Source organism: Crocodylus porosus, unplaced genomic scaffold (assembly GCF_001723895.1).
Source record: "Crocodylus porosus isolate Cpor-Errol unplaced genomic scaffold, CroPor_comp1, whole genome shotgun sequence".
NCBI lineage: Eukaryota > Metazoa > Chordata > Crocodylia > Crocodylidae > Crocodylus > Crocodylus porosus.
This window is the reverse complement of record NW_017728924.1, coordinates 12,883,067-12,905,903: the sequence shown is the minus strand read 5'-3', so window position 1 is coordinate 12,905,903 and position 22,837 is coordinate 12,883,067. Positions and strand designations below refer to the sequence as shown.

At 43.4% G+C, this 22,837-nt stretch overlaps 1 protein-coding gene across 2 annotated transcripts in view; it reads right to left on the bottom strand.

The window, feature by feature from the left end:
• Window positions 1–22,837, bottom strand: part of LOC109313679 (vascular endothelial growth factor receptor kdr-like) — a 169,778-nt gene that overhangs the window by 87,971 nt on the left and 58,970 nt on the right. For both annotated transcript variants that reach the window (XM_019540354.1, XM_019540355.1), the window contains exons 4-8: window positions 9,752–9,879; window positions 4,683–4,845; window positions 3,005–3,141; window positions 1,398–1,581; window positions 383–500 (exon numbers count right to left, since the gene is read on the bottom strand). In XM_019540354.1, the coding sequence (XP_019395899.1) occupies window positions 383–500; window positions 1,398–1,581; window positions 3,005–3,141; window positions 4,683–4,845; window positions 9,752–9,879 (730 nt within the window). The remainder of the gene's footprint in view (window positions 1–382; window positions 501–1,397; window positions 1,582–3,004; window positions 3,142–4,682; window positions 4,846–9,751; window positions 9,880–22,837) is intronic.

The window sequence follows — 22,837 nt, the reverse complement described above, 5'->3', positions numbered from 1 at the left end:
ATATCAGGTAAGGAGGAAGAACTCTTTGTGCAGAGAGTGTTCCTTACAGCTTTCTTGGAGGCACCGGCTCCTTTGAAGATGTTCCCCAGCAGTGCTGATGCCAATGGCAATCCTGTTCGGTGCTTCTCAGGTGTTTTCTGCACACACAACTGAATGAATGACTATATTCCCACATTGCTTTGCGTAACTAGAGAAGGAAAGTCAGGCACAGAGCAGGGAAGAGGCCTGCCCAAGACCATTCAAGGGGTCTGTGGAAGTGTAGAGTATAGCACTTGGATATCAGTAGTGTCAGCTTCATTATTTAGAGTAGACCACCCCACTTTTGCAAGCTGAGAAAGAAAGGTCCTGCATTCCTGATCACATGTGACTGGATGAGACTCACCAGGTAATATTTGGGCGGGGAAAGGCTTCCACCTTCACAGCCAGTTTCAGTAACTTGTGTCCTGCTGTCACTTCATAGTAGGGGCTTTTCTTAGAGGAAACCCGGAGGAAAGCTTTGTCTAGAAGAGACAATAAAAGACAAATCAAACAATAGAAGATTGCCAGGCTACAAATGGTTGCTGCCCTGGACGATTGGGTTTTAGCAGCACAGCTGAGGGGAAGCTGCAGACAGTCAGAGGGAGTGATAAGCTCACGGCTTTATTGCATAACTGTGCAGCCGTGGTTCTCTTTGCAATTTTGTACATATACAAAGGGGTATAAATAAGCAGAAGACAGTATCATGCTGCATCTGGTGGCACCTAGCTTCAGAGAACACACAGCAGTACTCGAAGATGCCTTGCTTTAATGGGCAATGTCATTAGCAAATTCTGATCTCTACCTGAACTCTGAAAGGGCCCAACTATCAAGGGGATAAATAGGACCCCAGTTTAGCCATGTTTTCCCAAGTGTTCAGATCCCAACTATCTGAGTGTGACTGAAAGCTTGGCTGCATTGGTGGGTGCTGGGCCATTTACAAAATGTTGGTGCAGTTGTACAAAGATGCTGCCCCTCAGTCCCCACCTCCTCAAATATAACCAACTCACAACCAAGCAGTTGAATGCCAGCTTCCATGGGTTTCCTAAATGTACTGCCTTTTCAGAGACAGTTAAAACATAACTACCAAACCAGGACAAGCTAAGGTATTTCTACATGCTGTGCCTCTTCTCTGATAGGGACAAACACCATTTGTTTAAGCAGAGGACATGACCTTCCCATAATTACATAGCATATTTTGAAGAAGACATTTCTTCCTGACTGCCTGGTGATCAATGTATATGCCCTAAAGCATCACAATCTTGTGATTGCATCCTAGCCAGTAGCATTGCTGATTCCATTTTTACTCAGACAGATTAAATGTGCCTACACTTAACAGTGCTAGTTCCCAGACACTGCTGTCATGCAGATGTGGACCTTACCATACACTGTGACTGTGACATTTTTTTCCAGCCCCATTGCACTGGTCTCCAGGCCTGTTACATTGACCACTCGGCAGATGTAGAGGCCTTTGTCTTCCATGGTAACATGCGGGATAGTCAGATTGCTGGAGCATTTATACACCAATGAACTTCTGTCCAATGCTGATACAGGCTTATAATCCTTCTGGGAATCAGAAAAGGGAAAATGTACAATCAGTTTTTTGCTTATCCTGTTCACTCTTTCTAACAGCCTCTCAGTTAAGACATATGAGTTATAAAAGCATTATATATACTATAAAATAAGCTAATGACAAGCCCTCTCTCTAAGTTTCCAGTGTGCAGTCTATTAGGAGATATACATACACATAACCTAATACAATTCGAAAGTTCCCTCATTAATGCCTAGGCAGATGGGTAATAAGTAGTCATACCACAAAGCCAGTCCCATTCACAGCTTGTAACATTTTCAGCTATGGTATTCAACTTCCCCAACAAGGATTTATTTTCATTCTTCCTTAATTTCAGGCTGACTGGAGAAGAAAGACTAATACTTGAAAACAGGAAAAAGATCTCTTTGGCAACCACTCCTCAATGACAAAGGCCCTCCAGAATTTCCTACAGATTGATAAGCTTTTGACAGAATTTGGATTCTCTAGACGTTATGAGGGAACGTTATCCCCACTGCATAGAGTTCTAAAGGATGACTCCAAGAAAAATGATAGAAAGAAGATTATATTCTCATATCTTATCTAGGTTTTAAAGAAAACAATTCTGTAAAACAAGGTTTTGGGTTGCATATTTTATATTACTGTTGCTTTTTTTACTGATTTCACCAAGAGACCTCAAAATCTGACCAATCAATCAACTTTAGGGGGCTATAGTATGTTTTAGTTCATATCCTCCTCTTTCTTCAGAAGGTTTAGGCATGTCTTAGAAATGCCTTTTCCTCCTCTTTTTAACACACAGCAAAGGCAGGGCCCAGTCCTAAAGTGCAGTGAGCACCTAATAACTTCTGAGCCTTAGACTGATGGAGTTTAGGGCATCTCAGGAAGTCTCAGCACTTCACTGAATCAAATCACAAATGAATCCTCCCCATATTGTATGCCATAAACAGACCCCAGGACCTTTCACTTAAAACTTGAACTAGATGAGTAGTGAACTTTGGGAAGTCCAGTTTACTCCTGTTTCACTGTTACGTGCCACATAAATACCAACATGGGTGGTAGCGAACTGGAGAATCTGCCAAGTTTGTGGCTGCCTCTGGGAATATCCTATTGTCAGCTGGGAAGAGGAGAGGTTGTCCTGCCATGGGAAAGGCTATTCTTTCCCTTAAGAAACTATTATTCATTGTCATCTTGCAGAAACCCATTTAGTATGACATTTTGCAGGTCAGTTTTGAAGAGCCCAGAGAGCCAGATATATATATCATGTAAGCATCCAGATTCTTATTTGGTTTGAACTGAAAACACAACCATTTGTGGATTGTTTTAAGAATGATGAATGAGAATAACATCGGGGTCCAATGAGCCATAATCACAGATCTTTCATTTCCACCAGCCTGACTCCAGTATTGAATGAAAGACAGCCTGGAATTGTCATCTACTCACACTCCTTCTGGGATACTGCCACTGAAACTCAATCCGTCCATTGGGAAAGGTCTCTGCGGTGCATTCCAGACTGAGGGCTTCTCCCACCAGCAGCCTTCTGGGATTTGCTTTCAGAGCCAGGCCCTGTACTCTACCCTCTGAAACAAAAAGTGTCAAAGGTAAAATTTAATGCCACATCTCTTCAAATGTAAGATGAGACCCAAATTTCAAGATCTGCTGTTTCCCCAAAGTTGGCAAGAAATTACATTTATTAACTGACCTTTACGGAGCTCTTGAGTGATATGGCATTTGGAAAAAAATGAGGTTACTTACTGAAATGCCTAAATAGGGAGTAGCCTATTCTCTGTGCTGCGTGTAGGAGGTGGGGGGCCAGACTTCAGTCCCATCTGGATTTAAAATCTATGACTTTATTAATTTAGTTAACTTTCTTTCCTCTGTCTTGCTGGGCTCCAGCCCTCAGTCATTAACCACATACAGAGATGGCCCAGGTCCATCCTTTCTTAATTCCTATGCAGAAGGAGATTTTTTTTAAAAGTCTGGTGCTTTGAAGGCCTTAGTATTTATAAATAAAAAGGAGCCAACTTCCAGGAAGCACAGGACATCTACTTTCTGAGAACCAGCTTTCCTTTAAACTGAGCTCTAAGGTCTCATGTCTTTTTGAAAATACAGCCTTATTGCTCCCTATCTGAAATGAAGTCACTGAGCACCATTGGATAGGAGTAACGACTCTTATGTCGAGTGTAAGGCATCGAGGAGACTATAAGATAATAACAATAAAAAGAAGGGACTTGTATTGCCCTTATGGGCTAGGTGACCTAAAAAGTTTTTTCTGTCTTTGATTCTGTGGGTTAAGTAACAAATAATTACTCTAAGTGATGGGAAAAAAGATCTCCAAAACTTCTACTTGGCTGCCAGACAAATTTGCCAGGCTGTTGTTCTGAGCCACATGCTAATTGTTTAGCAGGATGTCATGACCCGAGAGAAATGATGTCAGAATGAACTTTCCTTATTAAAATTTGGAATTTATGAGTAGGCAAAAAAAATCTTCTATATACAAAACAAAAGGGAAATTATTAGAAAAGCGTTTGGACAAAACCCATAGCCCCAAAAGCTCTCATCTTTGGGGTCCTCAAAATCCAGATGTGAACTCTACATCTGGAGCCCAGCTCTAGATGTAATGAAGAAAGAGTATGTGGGAGAGTGCCAGCCGAAACCAAACAAAAACAGCGAGGTTTGCAAATGAGCATTTTCATGAGATTTTATACCATGATCTTGCATGTTCAGTAAATACCATTAATGGGTAAAGGAGGCCACTGTTTGGGTTTGCAAATTCCAAACTAGCAGTTGTTTGAATTGAGGTCCCACTTTATCCAAACCAATGAAGCTTTGGAGAGGTTTGGGTAAAATATTATAGTTCTGTCTCATCTCCACACCTGGCAAGTTTTCAAAACCAAGGGTGGATCAGAGCCAAATTCCATGTGATGTGAACCACCAAAGCTCAAGCAGGGGGAGGGCGTTTACACAAAAAGTTCCAGTTTTGGGCCTATGGCTAATACACACCAGTTATACATACCAAGATGAAACTGGGAATTAGGCTAACCAAGGAATAATGTACCAGAACCTTTAGTTATGTAACAGAAACATAGCTATCACTTGTCAGCACACAGTGGTTACTCACCCACTTTCTGTGGCATGTAGTAGGATGTGGACACATTTCCATTTACTGTGGCAATGCACTTGAGCAGGCCATTGAAGAAGTGAAAAGGAGGAGAGGGGATGATAAATCCTTTTTTGGGGTCCCAGGTCATCTTCTCATATCTGAATTCTACTGACAAAGGGTCCTGAAAAAGAGGAGACCACTGAAACATTCCTCCACATCACAGGCCACACGGAACAACTCAGCTTCAGTCCAGCATAAGCCAGGTGACTTCAGTGGCACAGAAAGGCTTCCTCCATGCCCACTCTGGAGCCGGGCAGTTGGAAGCTGCACTAGCATTGCTGCTTCTCCCAGCCCTCCAGCTGTGGCCCAGGCACAGCTTCCAGCCAGTGGGGAGGTGCCAGGCAACTGGAAACAGTGTCTGCACTGCTGCTGCTTCCCTCTGCTCCCCCTCCCCTGCCTCTGGCTGCAGTGTGGGAACAGCTGGAAGCTGTCTGGCTCCAACATAGCTCCCCGCTGGCTGAAAACTGCACCCATGCGGTGCAGGATGGGAGAGAAGCAACAGCAGCATCACAGATGCAGTTTGGAGATGCCAGGCCCTGGTGCAGCTCTCTGCTGCCTGGAAGCTGTGTCCATGCTGTACCAGGGAGCAGAGGGCTAAGGGAAGCAGAAGTGGCATGCGTACAAATCCCAGCTGCCTGGCATGGCACCCTGCTGCTGACATGCTGCCAAAACCACCTGGGCTGTGTTGAACCAGAGCCAAGAGGATGGGGAGAAGCAGCAGTGGCATGGATGCAGCTGTAAGCTGTCCGGGCCAAGTGTGGATTCAGGTAAAGCCCCCCAGCAACATGGGCTGCATCTGGCCTGTGAGCCATATATTGATGCCCTCTGACCTATGTGCTTTGGAAATACGTGTCTTTAATACATTTCTGTTTGCAAAGTGTTCTGAGATGTTTAGGGAAAAAGATACACATTTGAGTGCAAAATATTATCATTAGCACCTTGGAGCTAGGTACAAAATACAGACCAAAGAGTTTTAGGCTTCCTTGCATCGCTTCAATAATACTTCCTTTGACAAACACTCTTTGCCAACCCCTCTCTGATTTTTAGGGTTAATTCACTGTTGTTATGACTTGCCAGTGTTAAAGATAGCTAAACTCTACATTCGGAACTATCCCAGATATTGCAGTCTCAAAAATTTGCCTTGAATGCTATCACAGCTTGTTCCACTGGCCTGACAAATAAAGAAAAGAGAAAAATTCAGTTAAAAATAACGAAAGAAAATCTAATGAAAAAAACGAACCCAATATGTATGCTGCATTTGCAGGTTGCATATGCTGCACAGCACCCATTTAGGCAAAAGGAATCCTTTTTGGTTGGAGAAGATTAATTTGTTACTATTCAAGCACAAGACCAGCTTTGCACTAGCTAGGGGAAAAATGAGATTTATTTTTTAGCCAGCCTCAAAAATTCTTGGATTTAAATAGCAAAAATACCCACAATAAAGAAATCCCTAACTTTAAATGTTCTGGTACATCTGAGAGGGCTGCATAATTCCAGCCTAGTTTACAGACAGGGAAACAGAGACACCGAGTGACTAAACTGGGTTGCTGAGTCTGAAATCAGGGGTCTCTGACAGAACTGGAAATAGCTTCCAGGAGGCCAGACTCCAATTTCCAGCTCCAGCCAATAGACACATTTAAGATGCAACCTCTGAGAGCAGGCAGTCACAATACCAGGGAATCACTGGGTCAATGGCTACCTGTAAAGGTCCCTTTTCATCCTGTGCTCCACCAACTAACCCAAGGAAGGGTGCTTTGTGCACAGGAGCTTGTCTAACACCTCTCCAAAATATACAGTTGGTCCAATAAAAGATACCACCAAAAAAAAACTTGTTTCTCATTGCTTTTCTGGGCCATTATGGCTGCAACAAGACACCAGCCCCAATACTACTTGCCTAAAACTGTTCACAGGCAGGATTTGGGTAGATGGGAGCTCCAGCAGATGGCATATATACTCAAAGCTCTGGGACAACCAAAGAGCACCTACAGGTGCTAAATGATAACTAACCTCTTCTTAAAGAGAACTCCTTCCTCCCGCTTACTGTCAGCATGTCCTCTGGAGAAAAGAAGTGAACTAGTGTTTTTTTACAAGTCTTTCAAAACTGAATCAAGATGAAGGTTTCACCAAGGAAGACTTACGGAGCTTTGCAAGCCAGGAAGTGGGAACATCATCAGTGACATCACCAGTCCTGGTATTATTTTCATGATTAGACTGTGCTCACTTTAGTGCTCTTCACCAAACAAAGGATGCTCCTGTGCAGGGTGAGAGTTCACAGCATATGCGAGGAATCCTCCTGCTTTGAACAAATCCCAGCTCCAAGCCATTAGAGCTGTTATTAAATAATACTGGAGATGAAACTGAGGTGTTGAGCTAGCTGGCCTCATTTTAGATCACTTGCTATGAAACATTCTTCATGGCAAGGCACAGACTTTGCACGAAGACACATCCTGTCATTGCAATGTAGCAATTTCAGTGGGGAGCAAGAGAGACAGGCTAGACAAGAGCTCCCTTTCAAAAGAGTGGTTCCAGTTAGACTTCAGAGCTCCCTGGAAGACATTCAGATTTGGTGAATAGGTTCAGGATCATTACAGGGGCCGATCTGAAACCTTCAGGAATTCATGTCCGCAAAGGTTAGGACCGTCCATGACAAACAGACATAGCCACTCCTCATGCTGTCCCTGTTCAGTGATTAAACAGTTCTAGAAGTGACAACCCTCTTGCCCAGCAGGAAAGGCACATAAGGAAAAATAAAAGCTTAAACTGCAAGCCCTACCCCGGGGTCCTTATGGCTAAGATAATATGTAGAGCTAACCAGAATCTGTTTAGTATTTGCAAACTGTACCCTTTCCCATAAATATTTAAAGGGCAGAGAGTGCAATCATTTTAAAGTATAATAGTAACATAAGAAACTTAATTTATGGTGGAAAAAAGGACATTTGCTACAAGAATAATAAAATGTGATAAAGCTGAATTTCATGGTTTGGCAGCTCTGGTCCCTCATGGCTAAGAGATGGGGAGAAAAAAATAGTCCTGCTCCAGAGATGCCTTTCAGCAGTGCACATATATTACATTTCTTCATAAAATATTCAAAAAATATATTTAAACAACCAAACAAAAAGTTTCCCTGCCACATGAAGGGGAATTGCCATATTTTTCCGTTCTTTGAAGTTTATTGCCTATCGGAGATTAAATTTGGAAAAGGATGTTCTAAATTTGTCTGGTCGCTTTATTCAGATCCCCTGCCCCAACCTCCACCCCATAGCTTCCTCTCTGTGCAGGAAGCAGCCACTGTGGCTCCACACGGCAGTCTGAATTTCCCAGACAAGGAAAAACAACGAGCCGGGTTTCCATATAAGGTGCTTTGGGATGGTATGATGTGCTCCCTAGGTAAACACACACCTACATAAGTGGATGCATCCTCTCTGACAGCAACGTCTCCCTGACCTGCCGGCACCTTCCTTCTGGGCTATAAATTCCACTTCCCCACACCCATCCGCCCTGCCCTAAAGAGGGAAAATCCTTGGGTGAGACTCCTTTGCCATTCAAGGAAGCACACTGCAATTTCATTCATCTCCTTTGTCCCCAGCTTGTAGCAAGATGAAGGATACGCATTTCTGAACCTAGAAATAACTGGCAGAGACAGACTGCCTCAAATGGGATAATACTCCATAAACAGGGGCACGAAGCCTGAAGTCTGTTTGGGCCAGGGTTATAGGGCTGTATTCAGCCTGGAGCAATCCAACTAAAATCAGTAGAGATACTCCAGGGACAACTCTGGCTTTCTAATCCACAGGTTAAGTGAACCGAAATAGGACAGTTCCCTAGCCAAGAGGGAGCAACTGGGGAAGTTCTTCTGAGTCAGGGTAGTGAGGGGGGAGCTCTAAAGGCATAAGTGAGAAAGATCAACCCCCAACTCTACACTCCTTCATTTTAATCTCTACCCACCAAGTATGGAACAAGAGCGTTGCTCCCACTAACAACACCTGAGGTCTGCCATTGATTCTGGTGGAAAGAATCAGAGCATCACCTTCATTTCAGGTGGTGGCTGCCTTCTAGAAATAGGAAGCACGTGGCAATTAACAGGCATTCAGGACACCCTCCCCCACCAAGATGCCCTAGAGTTGGACTCTATGTCTATATTCTGCTTTCTGAACAGATGCAATCAATGCAGCAACATGAAGGCAGGCATTTGTATCAATAAAGCCACCATGCAGGCCAGGATCGATTGGCCCCTGGTGGGCACCATCTCAGGAGAGGGCAAAGACTTGGAAAAATAACTCCTCTCTTGTGCCAAAGAGAGGTCCCTTTAGGGCAGGCTGCAGAAGACTGAGAGGGGTAAAGCCAGGGGAATAGCACTGTATGTTTTCAGTGGATAGTAAGACAGACGCACATGCTAATATTTAGAGTACAGGAGACAGATGCTCTGTGTACTATCGCTCGCTCTGCTACAGACTTCTCTATGGACTCAATCTAAAGTCCCCTGAAGTTGAATGGAGAGACTCCATTAGGCCTGAATGGCCTTAAACCTTCACCTCTATATTTCTTGCGGAAAAGGTTTCAGGATCCTTGCACCAAATTTAATCTTGGCATAAGCAGGTGAAAGTACTCCTGTGATCCATGGAAACAGTTTCATTTCAGTTGATTGCAAAATGTGCAATAAAACAGAAAGACAGTCAAGAAGGAGCAGGCTATAAAGTGAACAATTTTCACTGAGATAGAAAAACCCTTCACAGGATATTTTCTTTCAAGAGAAATGACTTCTTATCAACTCTCTTTGCCAAAATACTTAGAATAGTTAGCCAGTAAGGGAAAGAAACTAATATTTATAAACCCATCCTAACAAAGACAGGCTACATGTGGGGTTCAGTAATACAGCTATGTGAAGAATGTAGGCAGATTAAGATGGATTGCTATTCTTTTGTCCCTGCTGGCCTTTTCCTGGAAGTTAGTTGGCCCAGCATGTTTGCCACCTTGTGTTGGCTATCTACATCTCTAAAGTGTTCGGCTGATCTGGAATTTCCACTTACCTGGAAAAGCTTGGGCCTGATATCTGGTGAAGTGACTCGGCAGGGCACAACCACCACTTCTGTAACATTCAGTACATAGATCACGTCGGGATGCTCATGGAAAATCTTAACAAACGGGCTCCTGATATCTGCAAGAGACAGTAATAGATTGAGATGTTGTGGACTTGTCACATCAGTGGAAAGAAATAACTTGTTCAATGATCTGGTGTTGTGTTGCAGGAGCCTACCTGAGTCGGTACAACAAGCCCACACTGTGGTATCCCTTCCTTAGGCACGTGAGGAGCTGCCCACCATTAATATCAGTCATTCCTGGGAGGCAGCATAGGTCAGAGGCTATGGCCTCTAATCACATCTCCCAGCCACTAATAGTGTCTGTTATATATTTGCTGTGTGGCATCAGGCAGGGCACTCTGCTCCAGCATTTCCCATCAGTAAAACCCTGTTCCAGGATGGTGGTGGTACCTTGTATTTGAAGGCTGCTTTGTCATACCGAGTTGGAAAGTAGTATACTGACCCAAACTTCAAAGCTGGTTATACTTTCACCAGCATCCTAAAAGGACTGTGTATAATTACCCAGCTAACTAGTGATTTGCTTCACCCAGATTAACTTGCCAAAGGGAAAATGCTCATGTACCACAATTTTTCAGAGCTATGGCATACAGGGATACCCTTCAAAGGATGTGAAAGAAGTCTCAAGACCTGAGATATTCCAAAACAGACTAGAAGGATCTGTTTAACACTGACAAAGGGATGGGTCTGCTGACCTTGCATATCTGCATGATTTTCTCTGCATTTGCTGCAATTGCTCCAGCAAAAGTTAACTCAAAAATAACAATAAACACGTTTAGCTTCTATTCTTCTGAGTTCTGAGCTGGTTGGGGCTTTATGGTTTATGAACTGAAGGTATTTTGATAACCACCAGAGGGCCACGAAAATATATTTTATTTCTCTTAGAACATCCATTTATCTACTAAATTTCTATTGGAATTAGGGTGTTAATTTTTCACTGCTTTTATTTTCCTGCTAAGCAGGTTCAGAAACTACTCAGCCAATACTGCACTACGTAACTTAGATGAGCAAACATGCTTGACTTGAATTGTAAAGTCTGTGGGGCAGAAACCGTGTTTTTGCTATGCATTTGCACACAGCATAGCAACCTGCGTTCCCCCATCTTTGGCTGGGATCTCTTGCTACAAATTAATATTAAGTGCCACATCTGATGAACAGTGAATAGCTGACACAAAGAGCCTGGGAATAACCCACAGCAGTTTGAAACTCCTGCTCCCAAAGCATTCTGAAAATGCTTATGAATGACGAATTTTCTCAAGGGAAAATGAGATCATTCTTCAAATAAGTACTTTGCTACCCAAAATGGGCTAAATCTGAGATGAATATTATTTGTAATTACCAACACATGGATCACTATAGTTTGGCCTTTAGCAGTGGCCAAATTCTTTGTGACCAGTAAAAATGAATACTGTTGTCCCATGCTGTATATTCCTCCCTGAACCCCTTCAGTTCATTTATGCATATCCTAAACCATAGGGTTTCTTTAACCTTTAAGGCTCTGCTTTCTTCTCCTTTTGCAGTTGAAATGTTAATTAGATGCGTTGGAAAGCAAATATATATGTATTTCATTTGAAGTTCTACCAATGCCGTTTGTCTATACCATCCTCTACAACCCCATGGTTCTGCATAAACGCATAAGCAACTCACAAAGACACTCTCATGGACCCAGAAGAACAGCCATCCACCTTCAGTTTCCTCTGTGCAAAAATGAAGTTTTTCTACCTATGGGGACCTTTTACCATCTTTAATTTTCCCTGAACCTGAGGAAGGGCATCTGTTCCCAAAAGTTCGTAGCAAAATATAACTTTTTTTTTTGGTGCAGTTTTTGTAGTTGGTGTAATAAAAGGTATCATCTCTGAACCAAGAGTTCTAGAGTATTGCATGAAATAACCCTGTACACAGTTATCAAATCAAGATGGCAACGTTATTAATGGACTTCTGGGGCCTCTTCCTACCTTCATGAGTAGAAACATTTTGAGGGGAGAAGAAAAATTATATTCTGGCCCTGGGTGTAGTTGCTCCCCTGGAAGGCTTGCAGTGTTGAGGCTGCAATGTTTTTTCAGGAGGTGCTTTTGTTGGACAGTTCCCCAACGACAGGATCGCAGTTAACCCACCTCCATTGACTTTGGTTGAGATTATAGTACTCAACACATCCTTTGTAGCAGAATTCCCAGTGACATGAGTTAATATCCCTGCAATAAACTGTGTGCTTTGTTTATTACAGTCTAGTTGCAGACTGCAGAGTTGTACTGCAATGCGCAAAGACTGCACCTGTTCTTTTTCACCCTCACCTTGGTCCAATCTCAAATGCAAGAAACATGATTAGGGTCTAATTTTGAAAGGTTTGGAACTGCGAAATAGTCTAGGTTTTGGCAGAAAGGCATTTAATGGACTGATCCCAGGAGCTCATTTCTTAAGGCCCTACAGTGGTCCTTGATCATGATGGCAACACTTGTTGGCTTTGTTTAGAAAATTGTAAAAATGGAGGTTTCAATAAGAAGCAGACACTTTTCCCTCCAGTATACAGGCAGCTGTTCAGGGAAGTCAGAAAAAAATGACAGATGGAATAACATGCTCCATGTTTTCCCTTTCATTTTTGACCAGTTCCACTAATACTGAGGAGGATTTGATGAGGTAAGCTTAGGATAAAAAGCCCCAGAGCCATCCCCCTAGGTACCCTGTCCCAAGCACACAGCTCTTTGGTTCTCTTGGGAGATTCATTTTGCTCAAAACTGCACAGAGCAATTCTGTGAACTTAAAACTAATATCCAACCACTGCACTGTTGTGCACTACTAACAACTATTGCCTTAGAATGGGCTGAAATTAAATCATGGGAGAAGGGACTGTCATGTTGAATATTTTAGTTAATCAATGCTAGATGAGTATGATGTTGGTAGGTCTTCTCTGTATTTTCGCTTTTAGTTTCTAGTATTCCAGCATATTTCATGGATGTTTTTAAAGCTGGATACTTCTTAAGATTGGAAGAGATTGCATATTTATCATTTTTCTTTCAAGAATCTGGTTAGTATATTCCTCATCATGATATTTATTAGATCCAGATGCTTACTTCTCCTGCTGATGCTTGGTGTTGGTCATTTATGACCTTCAGAGCAGTACAAAAAACACTGAGCACGTAGGAAATAAGGCTTGGGCTTCTCTTTTCTTTCCAAAAGTGAAATTCAGGTGGCAAAAGAGCTCCCAAGCATGGTCTTATATTTTTTCACCTGGTTTGGGTTTTTTCTCATATGAGTATGAATTCATTTGGGAATATCAATATTGGCTTCTTGGCCAGTGCAATTAATCTTTGCTTAGCATGTCATTGAAAAACACAAGTGCTACTGTGGCTCTAGGGAATTAATCTTCAAATAAAAACCAGATCTCTTCTGCAGGCAGAATTCCTTCCACCTACCACTGGAAAGAGTTTCACTCCCAAGAATATGAGCGTGGGTGTCTGTGTGAGAGAGCAAGGATTAAGGGTTATGCAGCAAAGTGGATTTTTTTTTTTTTTTTTTTTTTACAGATTACTTAGTTTAAGTTTTTAGCTTGCTGAACTGCCAGCAGGATTCCTAGAGGACCACAAGGAGTATCTGAGTCAGTCACCTGAATACACAAGCAGAAAATACGCTGACACAGCAATTTGTGTGTATCAAGAAAGGCCAGAAACATAATGATAAAGCTTTGTAAAAGGCACTTGGGTCACTGGGCAAAGGCAAATGATGCAAAATTCACGTATAGGGAGCCACCACAAACAGCTAATCGGAAGCACTCTAAAGCCCCATCTGCATGCTTTCTGAGCCACAGTAAGCTGTGGCTTATATGAGGCATCAGAATAGGAAGCAAAGACCAAAAAACCATAAAGGAGTCTTTTCAATTCAAATCATTTAATTTCAGCTTCTGTTCTATGACAACAATGGAAATGACTGATCCATCCTCAGTGCTGGTCTATAAGGAGATATGTACTTTGGAGTTGGGAGGCTGAAAGAAGTCTTAAGGAAAGGCTATTAATCAGAGCCAAAAACTAAGCTCAGAAGGCCCCTGACATCTGAAAATTTTAGATACACACCTGAATTTCTCATTAGCTTTTATCACACTACACTGGTTCTAATCAACCCTCTACCATAAATCCTGAGGAATTTGAGGTCCAGATCAGAACTCTTAGGGCTTGTGCTAAACTAATATTAAGAAAAGCACAGTTAGCTCTTGTAGCACAGCACGAAAGGTTGTAACAATAAGTTTTAAAGACTCATAGTCCATTTTGTCCATTGCTGCATTCATATACTATGTTTCAATAATTGTCTGTGGGTGCTAATCCTGTTTGACTCTTCTGCAATGTCAAACTCTGGCTAATCCATACTATAGGGAGTATAAAATACAATAATGGTTTAAAAGCAAAGACCTAGTTAAGCTAGTTGTGGAACTTGGCTAGTTTCCACTCACTGGAAAACCTTGCTCTTGGACATATTAGCTGCGATGAAAACAAAAGGAAATTAATTCATAAGCATTTGCATTAAAAGGGGGAAAAGGGACACGGCTGAGTTATGGAGGAAGGAATTAGCACCTTTGCAGAGAGGATGATAGCACAAAAACATGCAAGTGGGGCCAGTTGAATTTCTTTGCCACTGCTGAAGTGATGTTACCAGGAGTTTCAGGAAACATGCAATAGGTAAGAACTCTGGTGGGTGATACATTGTATTTGTCAAATAGCAAATTAACTGAGAAAAAGGAATTTTGAGGGGATTGAAACTATTTATAAATTAAAACTAAAACTAGTGAACAGTTTGAGCCAAAAACAATAGATTTTTTTCTCATTTTTTAAATGAATGTTCCAACAGTTTGTTTCAGAGCTGCATGCATTTAAAATTGGCATAATAGACAGAAAAAAGGTTTAAAAAAATGAAATAACCCCAAACTGAAATAATCCACTTCATTATGGCTGGTCAAATACAACCCAGAGGGAATTGTTTCTTTTCACAAGGAAAAACAAGTTGCTGATTCTGTTTAAACCAAACTGAATTATCTTGCCTTTTTTATTATTCAGACACTGAACTGAAAAAACTCCATTATTTGCTTAGGTGATAGATGTTAGTTAGGTTGCTTAATGCATTGTGCTCAGAGGCTAAAATAATGAGTATGGTATAGGAATCTATATAGTATAGTCTAAAAATTGCATCTGATTTCTAATTGATTTTTAATGGCAGTCCTCACCTGAATTGCCAATTCATATAATTCAAGCCAGTGGCTACAATTACACTATCTCTGAGCATGAGTTTCAGCCTTAATTTGAAGCTGAGATATATTAAGCTATTCTCTTACGATCACTGTTGGAAATCTGCATAGAGTGGTTAAAAATGTCTTTGCAATTAAGCAATAGCTACTTTGGCCAAAAGACAATTTCTAGCTTATGATTGATGATTCAGTCCCGAAAAGCATTTATGGCCCGAGTTGCAAGAGGCTGTTAATCCTCAGAGCATGCCTTGTCTCTGGATCATAATTTGTGCAGTCATTAGAAACTGAAAAGTTAGGGTGTTGCTTTTTTAAGAGTGATTCTATTTCATGTGCTCTGCAGAATAGAGCATATAAAACAATGAGACTGCTGGCACACAGCACAGTCCCCAGACTGCTGGGGTTTCTATAGATGAGTACTTCAATCAGCCTATGAAGAGGTTTCCCTCCATCATAGCACTCCTTTCCCCCTTGTCTCACACTGCTATATGTTCACAGGACCCAGTCCCAATTCTTAATCATGTATTGGCTCATGGGAGCCTGAGGGATTACTCTTGAGTAGAGGATACCAGTGTGGATACAGCTGACAATCAGGGCCAGACTATTCCTTGTATATCCTGAAACCTTAAACATACATTGTACAGCTTCAGTCTGACCAGCAGAGGAAAGGTCAGCTGGGAATGGAGAAGAAAATAATTACAGGCATGAAATCAGGCACTAGTAGTATAGTAGTACTGCGAAGTGCAAATGGAGCTAGCAAGCCAGTGCACAAAGCCTTAATTTTCCAAGTGTGAAAATCTCTCTTTAAAGCAGAAGAGGAAAAATCAGTTCAGATCCTTAAGCCCTGGAGAATAATTGAATAAAGGGACAACAAGGCAAACCTCCATCGTGTCAGGTGCCCATCTGTCTTCTCTTGCACTGGCTTCTGATTTTTTCATTCCTGGGAAAAGCTCTTTCTATGAAACAGTGGGAAAACAGACTCCCTCTGCATTTCAGTGGTGAACCCCTTGCAGAAAGCTGGAAGGCAGATTTTTCACTGTACAGTTCAGCAGAGTTGGGAAGTTTTAGATCTGTCTGCATTTGTCTTTATTTTTTGCATGGTGCTAATGAACTCAAGATAGCGCGTGCCTTTCTAAAGGCTAGGAGTGGTACTCACGGTGTGTTTGCAGCTTGGAACGTATAGTATGTCCATTCCAGCCTTTACAAAAAATGTGACCCACCTCAACTTGACTGGCAATCAGCTATCTCCACATAAAAAAGTCCAGTGGAGATGTACCTTCTTGAAGTATAGAAGGTAAAGACACCTTCCTCCAAAATAATACATGCCCTAAAGAAGGAGCTCCATCTTAAACCTATGGCTGCCAATCTTAACTGATACCACTTGCAGACCAGAGGCAAGTGTATTGTGCCCTTTTAGAGCAATAATGGAGGCATCTGTGCTTCCTCACCCATCTAGCCCTGGGACCAGCTACACACAGAAATACCTGGTAGTGGAATGACCCCTGCGCGCTCTATGATTAAGCTCATGGAGAGAATAAGTGCTTTGTCTTTTCTGTCAACAGGGAATGTTTTTCCTTGGAGCTTGGCATGTCAGCTTCCTTTGGGCTGGGAAGGTGATTTGCAATGTGGATCCCATCCTACAAAAACACCCTTCAAATCCTACAGGATCGTAAAAGAAAAAAATAATTTACTGCGGGCTCCAAAGCTCTTTGAATGTGAAGAAAGACAAACGCATCAGAACGGCGACTTATCAGCTGCTGCAGCAGCCTCAAGGAGAGGGAAAGGCCCCTTCCCCTGGGTCCCGCAGACTGGCTGTCTAGTTCTCCAGGTCAGTGGAAGTTTGCAGGAAGCTGCTGTCAGGCCAGGGTGTTACTGTTTACCCAATATGGCTCAAGGAGGAACACAAACAGAAGAGCTAAGGAAGCAAGACAGCAGGAGAGCTGAAGGGAAAGGAGCCTGGAGTCCAGCTCTAGTCACAGAGCCAGGCATTGAAGTCCAACAGGTTGTACACACAAAAAAAATCAAAGGTCAAGTGCTTACAAGTTGCTTATTTACCTTAAATCACTGAAGCCTTTAGTGTTCAAAGTCATTCTGTCTAATGAGAGATTAACGACTACTCAAGATGAGTTTGAGCAAGGTCCTTTTTAGCTCATTTGGTAGAACAGCCTATTGCCTAGGGAACCCAAATGTTCCCAGTTCAAGCCTCTAGCATGCAACAAGGCATGAGATGTGGTGGAGGAATCCCCCTCCGCCCATCAGTGATATTTATTCTGGTGTTTGGTGCAGGTGTTTGGTGGCATTTGCACCAAATGGAGGTGAAAGGGGACCAGAGTAAATCTACAGTGAGCTCTGTATCACTTAATGCTTAAAGCAGAACTGGAATCTCCCTTTCTGGAGGACTCTCAGCCAAATCTTGCCAGCTGATGAAGGCCATAGGGCTTGAACACAGGTAACGTTTCACAGCAGAACCTTTGTGTTAGTGTCTTGCACAGTCCCTAACAGTTACAAATTAACTGCAGGCACAGTGGTTTCAAAGCTTCCTTTTAGAAGCACACACAGGCTTCTCTGCAAGATTGCTGGTACTCTCTGTTTCTACTCAGGCTGCACGTATCACACAGGTTGTCTTGTGATAGTTATGCCACATTTAAAGCAACAGGGATAACACTGCATCTTACCTTCAATTGCCCTCCATCATGCTATGCTGATGTTAAATGCTACACTGGTCCTGAGGCCATGCATCTGATTTGCTAGTTATAGTCCACTCTGGAATGGCCTCATTTCATCTGATTGTCTTCCTGTTAATGACAGATCTCTTACCAACACGGTTCAGGTACACTTAAACAGGAGGCTAAGGGGACAATCAATAGGATCAGAATTTCACAGGTGTCTTTGAATTCTTTGCATACAAACTTTGAACTTGTCTTTTCAAGATCACTCCTTTTAACCTTGCTGTGTTCAGGGCCAGAAATACGGAGACATTTCCCTTCTGCCAATATATCGATTTGTAGTTAAACACTATTTTAGTTAAAAGATTCTGGAAGGGTTTTTTTTTTAAGGAAAATGCCAGCTACACTAGTAGATGAAATAGCACCCGATGAAGGACGCTGTCGCCTACAAAAACTCATGCCTCTAAACTGCCACCTGCCCTGCTTTCTGCCTGACTTCAGTCTAACACAGCTAAACTACCTCTCCCAGCTCTACTTGAAATCCCATCAGGAAGAACTACTCAGCAGCAGCCCGACCACCTCTGGACCTAGATAAGCTATAGAAATTGCTAATTACTTCATGGACAGATAAGGGAACTGTGGAAGGGATATGGGGTGTCACTTAGGACTTCACTGAGAAGCTCCTGCTGTTTCTCCAACTCAGCGCACTGACTTAGTGCCAGGAGCTCATGCTGTGCTGAGCCGCCTTAGCAGACAAGCAACCCAACTTGTCAGAGCTGCTTTAGGGCACGATTCTAAGAGCGATTTCATTCAGAATCAAAGGTGCTCTGCTTTTTCCTGATCAGACCCAGAAGGGCAGAAGAGAAAACATACTGGGACCTGCACGATGGAAGCCGCACCCTTACTCTGGGTGGATCTCATCATCCCTGAGCAGAACGCGCCTGCCAAACCCTTCCATCCCTGCCTGAGAACTAGCTACTTATCGGCTCCACTCAGGACTGAGTGAGCAGGATGGGCTGAGTGCTCAGCCTATCTTGGCTGGCTGAGTGTCTGACAGAAAGTGCAGCTGTCTCATAGTTTCCAAAACAGACAGCAAAAAAAAAAAATTGTTTTAAAGAGAGAGAGAAGGAATCCAGCTCCCAAACACTGCTCTTGTTGGTGGCATGTGCTGGAGAGCAAGTGAAAGCCAAAGTCAGTCTTGTCATCTTTGTCTGCTTCTCACATTTGGATTATCACTGTGAGCTGTCAAGGGAATTAGGGAGGCAGAGATCTGTGTCAGAGAATGTCAGAAGCAAAGATGAGCTCATGTGACCGTCACTGTCCTGCTCTCCCATCCTCCCCAGACTTCTTTCAGTGGGGAGGGAGTGAGAAAGGAGGCAGATTCCATTTGGGACCTGAAATCATCTGAGATTTAGCAGATACAGAAGAGACGAAGGACAGATAGGAGACAGGGTTGCCCTAGTTTTGTGTTTGCAGCTGCCCCCACCTCCAGGTGCTTGCTTCAGTGAGAAATTGCTCCTCTGACCAACTGGCCAGTCCTTGCTATCTCAGATCCTGAGCAACAGCAGAGGTGAGACCTGGTTTGGTAGCAAGCAGTGCTGTCTGGGTGCTTCCCTTCTCCTTTATCTGGAAGGGAGAAGAAATGGTTGTACAATCCCTAGGAGGCTTTTTACAGGGGGTCCATGTCCTCACAGCATGCAATATAGGGTGTCACTTTGATTATGAGTCCAGTGGGACTGCAGACCTGAGATGAGCAGGGCAGGTAGGACACCAAGCTTTTAACATGCTGTCTCAGCCACTGATCTGAATAATAGGCACTTCTGTGTAAGGGGAATGAAAACCAAGGGGGGCTTTGGAAAAGGGGCAACAAGAGGCCACATATTGATCCTCTCTGTTCTTACTTCCAGATCCATTTTGCTCAAAAATTAAAGGCTGATTTATCTAGCACCTGGTCCTGGCAACCTTAAAAAGCTTGCCCTAGTCTCTGAAAGCCACGTGGGGCTCCCTATGATTCATGGATTATCAATGCCATTGGTCAAATTTTGTCTTGTGAATGATCTTCCTTGTGCGTTTAGCCCTTCCACTCTGCCTTGTCCCCATTCTCAAGGCAATTCTGCCACTGTGAATGTCTTCAATATTTATCAAGATTCACCAGGCAGTTTGAATGAACAATTTTTTGTGAGTTGTCAGTGAGTTGTTTGCACGAATGGGTTCTATTCAGCCACTCACTTTTCATGATCAGTGACTGGTTACCTCATGACATGAAATAGGTTTTTGCTGCCTGATTAGATGTTGGAAACCTTTTAAATAGGAGAACAATGAATAGGGAACAACGCAAGTTGTTGCTCAGCGTAATTGCCCTAATTCCTGCAAAAGGAGAGGTGTGCTTGCGTGTAGTGCAGACCTTGCTTAAAAACCCATTCAAGTAATTGTTCATGGAGGGGAAATAACAAAGGGGCATGACCAGGGGCTATTCTATTCCATGCTTTTCTACTTAGTTTCCCATGTGGTGCCCAGCTCTCTTCTACGTGAGCCCGGATCTACATGCCATTCATGCTGATTTAACTATTTTGGTAGGGAGGGGATGTGATTTCTTTAACAGAAGAGGCAAAGCACTACACTATAAAGTAAATGCAGTTATATTAGTGTAGCATTTACAGGAATGAGCTATGCTGGTATAAGTACCTTTAAGTGGGTCCCCAACTGTGTGTTGCCTCCCTTTAAATGTACCAGTTTAGTTCAAGAATACAATTTTTGTTTTGTGTATATTCTGGTTTGATTCAGTCTAAGCTGAACAAACCACTGGTTGGTTGTATTTCACCAGCTCTGATTATCACTAGTAATCAAGTTTTCGCACTGGCATTGCATGGCGCCCATACAACAGTCTTTTGTGCCACTAGCATAACTAAAACTGGGGACTGACAGCAGAACTGGTCTCTTCTACCATGACTCTGGGGTGGCATCTCTGATGTTACAAAGAGCTTCATTGGCTGACGTCAGATGAGACCCAGTCCTGTTGTTTGAACAAAGCCGCTATATTCCAAATGCAAAACCCATCCCTTGCTTGGGTTGATGATAGGCTGGGTGATTTGGGAGGCTGAAAGGCTTGTGCTTTGATTATTATGTCAGGATAATTTTAGTCATGATCCTGGAGACCAAGCCATCAGCTCTTTATAAACCAGAATCTGTTCAAGATACCCTTTGAGGTCTACATTTACCTCACTGTCCATAGTAATGTCTGCATGGCAGGATAAGTGTCTCATATGAGGTCATCTGCTCCCACTGTGTATTCCCCACTCAAACTCCCGCAGTACGCTCTGTTTGCATGCAGGAAAACCCATTAAGAGGAAGGTGAGTCTTGGATAAATTCTCTTCCCAGACTAATGCCCAGAGACTGACTCTGAGCGTGGGACTAAGGCCCCCATTGCACATTACATATATTACACATTACTGGTTAATCACACAATAAATGTAGACCGGTCACACATGCAAAGTAATTACCCTTCCATAAAAAAGTCCATCCAACTCTAAAAAGAGCCAACTGGCTACAAAGTTAGTGCTTTAAAACGTGTAGCTACTTTATAGCTGGTTTCTATCCAAACTTTAATTTGAATGTATGGTAGGGTCCATTTCTTCTTAGGAGGCAGCATAGATCAGACCATGTTTACATTGCCAGAGCAAGCACACCCATGCTAATTTAATCTGCTTAGTTCAGGCACCAACAACAGGGAGGCCACAATGGTGTGGGTTTCAGCCCTGCCTGTACAAGCCCATCTGGGGCCCTAGGTCCTAACACTGGCAGGTGACCTGCACTGAAGTCCTGGCCGGTTGATACCCAACCCATCCTGCACTCACATCTTGGGCTGGGGCTCAGGTGTTTCCTTAGTGGGCTAAGGATGAGATTCCCACACAGCATCCTAAATCCCTTAACCCTTGTGTTTCAGTGCTGTAGCTGCTGCACTCCCCTTGCCCCCAGAGGCTGCACCTTTGTCTGGAGATTGCATCTTTTAGCGTATTACACCAGTGATGTGCTTAGACTGGCCACAGGGACCTGCCTATTAATACTGTTACAGGGTGTCATGAGGACAGACTATTCATGTCCTAATCCTTAGCTAACTGTTAGCTCCAGCAAAAATGGTAGCATGAGGCAACTGTTTGGGGAGTGTTTTTTTGTAGTCATTTACTACAATTACTCTTCCTAGTGTCTGCAGCTGCAGCTCAAAGCAGCCGGGGATTCAGAAAGAAACATCCGGAATACCAAGCCAATCCATCCCGCTTATAAGTGCACAGCCCCTGCAAGAGGCACGGAGGCTGACCCCCCGCTATTGCCAGGTCCCCTTCAACCTGACTGATGTGCGGAGGTCAAGGCTCCATTGCAGGAGGAGGAGGGGAGAGCTGCCGAATGCCAGATCCTAGCAGCGATGTGGGACTCCACCAGGGAGGCTGTAAAAACAGAAGCGAGCGCAGGAAATAATAGGCAATAAGCAGGGCTTCCGATACAATCGTGCTCTCATTTCAGTGTCAAGCAGCAGGCCAGGAACAAGGGGAAAAAATACCGTTCCCCTTCCTCTCTGGTAATAATGGTTTTATAATTTCAGAGGAACCTCCAGCCTCCAGGGTCCGTCTCAAAGTTTTTTCACCCCACCTGGCGCGGCCCCATAAACATCCCTGCTGCATGTGGACTCTCTGCACAGAGACTGCCAGTCAGGCATCGGGAGTCAGAGCCTCTGTTGGGTAGCTATTGTGGGAAGCTTTGTTCCTTTACTTGGAAGTAACTGATCTGTGTCTGAAGCAATCGTGCACGGGTACAGCAGGGCCGAGTGCTTTAAGAATACATGTTCCTATGGTGAGGAGGAGGCTCCCAACCAGGGAGTTGGGGACTCTGAAGCAGAGAAGTGGATAGCATCAGACAGCCCAGTGCAGAAGCTGGGGGTCTCAGCAGCCCCCCAGCCTGGCAGGCCAGACCCTGGGGGGCAGTAATGGGCACCAGAGACACGACTTGAAGTTCTGGCACCTGGGTGGGGGGAAACGAACGCATACCTCTTCACACATGGGTCACTGCCATTGTGCAGGGTAGTGGGTGCTGCATCAGCATGAGCTCCCTGAACCTGGGTGGCCACAGAAGTG